This window comes from Chenopodium quinoa, unplaced genomic scaffold (assembly GCF_001683475.1).
Source record: "Chenopodium quinoa cultivar QQ74 unplaced genomic scaffold, ASM168347v1, whole genome shotgun sequence".
In the NCBI taxonomy this organism is placed as follows: domain Eukaryota; kingdom Viridiplantae; phylum Streptophyta; class Magnoliopsida; order Caryophyllales; family Amaranthaceae; genus Chenopodium; species Chenopodium quinoa.
The window spans coordinates 648,664-651,718 of record NW_018743204.1 but is presented as its reverse complement, the minus strand read 5'-3'; the positions used below and the strand labels follow the sequence as shown (position 1 = coordinate 651,718).

At 35.3% G+C, this 3,055-nt stretch overlaps 1 protein-coding gene across 1 annotated transcript; it reads right to left on the bottom strand.

Annotated features, from left to right (window-relative positions):
- Positions 1-2,590, bottom strand: LOC110733824 (RING-H2 finger protein ATL70-like). The gene has a single exon (XM_021913894.1). It carries the CDS (start codon positions 2,165-2,167, stop codon positions 1,610-1,612), a length of 558 nt encoding a protein of 185 aa, XP_021769586.1. The 5' UTR covers positions 2,168-2,590; the 3' UTR covers positions 1-1,609.
- Between the last annotated feature and the right edge of the window lie 465 nt (positions 2,591-3,055).

The following is a 3,055-nucleotide window of genomic DNA, read 5'->3' as shown; positions in this document are numbered from 1 at the left end:
TACGTGCTCAAGAGAAAATGGAGCAAGTATTTAAAAACGGAGGGAGTATGATTAACAACATACAAAGTATATACAAGGTATTTTTTATATCCTTCTCTCTCCTCTTTCCCCCTCTTCCTCTTTTTCTTTCTCTCTCTTTGAAATGAGAATGGGAGCAATCACGCCGCCACCACAAATCGCAGCACCACCTCAAAAATCGCAGCACCACCTCTAAAATCGCAGCACCACCACCAGCCACCATAAACCAGCGAACTACACCAGCAGAGAACCGCCACCAATCAGTCACAACCACCGTCTACAACAGCCGCAACCTGTAATTGCACCTCCCCTACAACCTTCACTAGCGAATAGTTTTTTGTTGATTTGATATTTGATCGACGATTACTCATTCGTTGCAATGGATACGGAGTTTCCCGGCGTACTTTTCCGACAATTGTAACCTGAAATTGCGAACTCCACCTCTGTCGCTGCCGCTCCCAATACCTTATCGCCGCACGAACTATTGGGTACGGACTGCCGCACCCAATAGTTTGTGTTCCAATTATTAGTTTGTAAGATAGAACGAAATATATAGATCAAAATTCATGTGAATTTTAATGGTTAGGGCCACGGCCCAACAAACTAATTTCAGATAAGATAAGTTATATTGAACTTCATGCGAATTTAAATGGTGTCCATGGCCCTACAAATTAATCAATAATCATAATTTCTAAACCTTTACTTAAAAAGTATTTTATAATTAGAGTATATTAGGATCTATAAACAAATTGGGTTACCCAGCCTATTCAAATAGAATATGAATACAGAATACTTTTTTTTTATTCAAATTTTTTTTTTTTTGGGTACGTCAAATACTTCATGCGAAGTAATCCGTACTATTTTTGGTGTGAACTCACAACTATACTTTGTCCACCACTTTTCTCTAGCTATTTTTGTGGAAAATAAATAAATAAATAAATAAAAAATAATAATAAAAAAAAAAAAAGAGCTTTACTCAAGGAGGCAAACAAAATAAACGGAGGAAGTAATTCATTGTAGTAAGGGACTTGATTGCAATTTCAAAAAGTCTTTAACTGAACAATGGAGCTAAAAGTTACAATTAGCTTGGCCTAGTGCGTGGCAAGCTAAAAGTTACTTGCCTGTATTCGGTTTAAATTTCTGTGAGTCTCCATTAGAAAATAGTCATCCGTAGCTTAACATAGCTAGTAAACAATGAAATTTAGACAGACCATGATTCAGAGCTAAAAATTGTTTTAGTTACATAAAAAAGTTAATCTTCTATACAAGTATACTCTGTCCAGAAATCAAGCACATGAAAAATAAAGTCAACTATGCTCAAATTGCAAATCAAACCATCCTAAATTAACTTTCTAATTTCTTTGCTCTGTAATTTGTCAGAATCCAGAAAACCATGGCTTATAAGTTATAAATTATGGAGTATGTATAAACAATAAAAAAATTAAAGACAAATTTTAGAAAAATAAACTATCTAAATTTAATTTACCGATGAGGTCTTGGTCTACTTCGGTCGTGGGTTCAATTCCCCGACCCCATCTATAATTTGTACTTTATTTTGCTCTTGTGGCTCATTCGCGCACCAAAAAGAAATTTACCCAATTCTCGAAGCAGCAAGAGGAGCAACCTCGGCAAGAGGCGTTGACTGAGGGGTAGGCAAAGGAGACGTCCTACAAACAGGACAAGTAGGATGAACTCTAAGCCAAGGATCAACACATTTTAGATGAAATGCATGCCCACATTCTGGCAATAATCTTAACACATCTTTCCCTTTATAATCTGCTAAACATATTGAACAACAACTCACTGTTGAACCATTTTTCTTGCTACTCTCTAGTTGTGAATACAAGCACTTTGGGTATGTCTTGAGTGTATTTTCGTCGATCCCTTCTACGTCGATCACACAATGATCGTTTCGTCTTTGTTGTTGTTGTTGTTGTTCCTCTTCTGATTGATTAGCACCCGTGGTGGATCCTTCATCACGGGTACAAAAGTAAGAAGCCAGGGTAATAGTTGTTATTAGTACAAGAATACCTAATGACACCCCTAAGCCGTAGGTGAACCCGCCTACGTTGTTTTCTCTTCCAGGGAAATCTGAGTTCGTTGAGGCTGCATCCCTTGTGTTGCTTGGACTAGCACCGGCCGTGTTCATTTAGGTTCTCTTAGACCGAAACAATGGTTCTCTTTCGGTTTTTTTTTTTTTTTTTTGGTAGTAGTAGTGATCGATCAAAAAAGGCTTTTTGTGTCGATTTTTGTAGGAGAAATTAAGGGAAGGACTACTATGTACAACTTTAAACATGCAGCCATGGAAGGAAAAAAGGGGGTGTCATTAGGTTGAGGAGAAAAATGTAGTATTAATTAAGGGTTATTTAGGGGAGGTAATATATTATTTAGAAAGTCAACTATTGAGGAAGGCAAATGGATAGGTGGAGTAATAATTAAGGGAAGATGTATTTGAAATTTGAAGTAAGAAATTCATTTTTGTATGTATAAAAAAATTAGAGGTCTAGTCTTTAGATTACATGTGAAATTCTTATCTTAATGTATGATTTACAATATGAAATAAAGAGAGGTCAAATAATTATATAGTTTAATGATATTTGATGCAAGGTGATGTACAATTTGTTTAACTTTTAGTGTTTCTTAAGGGCCCCTTCTTAACTCAGCTCTTAAGAGCATTTAGTTGGATTTCTATAATTTTGTTAATAATATGTTAATTATATGATTAAAAAAAAAGAAAATTAGTTGATATATTTGTCTTTTCTTTATAGAGGTCCTTCGTGCAAAACACGTTGATATTTAAATGCAACTATGTAGTATACTAGTATATATGCTTTGTATTCAAGGAACGGTCTAAAGGGAGCTCCAAAGGAAACTCAATTATCCAAATAGAATTATCCTATTTTATAGATATTTTAGGCAAAACGGTTGAATTGTTTGATGCGTTGTTACTAGCAAGTCGCAAGCATGACTCAACAACTTGATTATGGCAATAATTAAGCATATATTCCGAAAGAAACTCAAAACATTCGTGAGCACA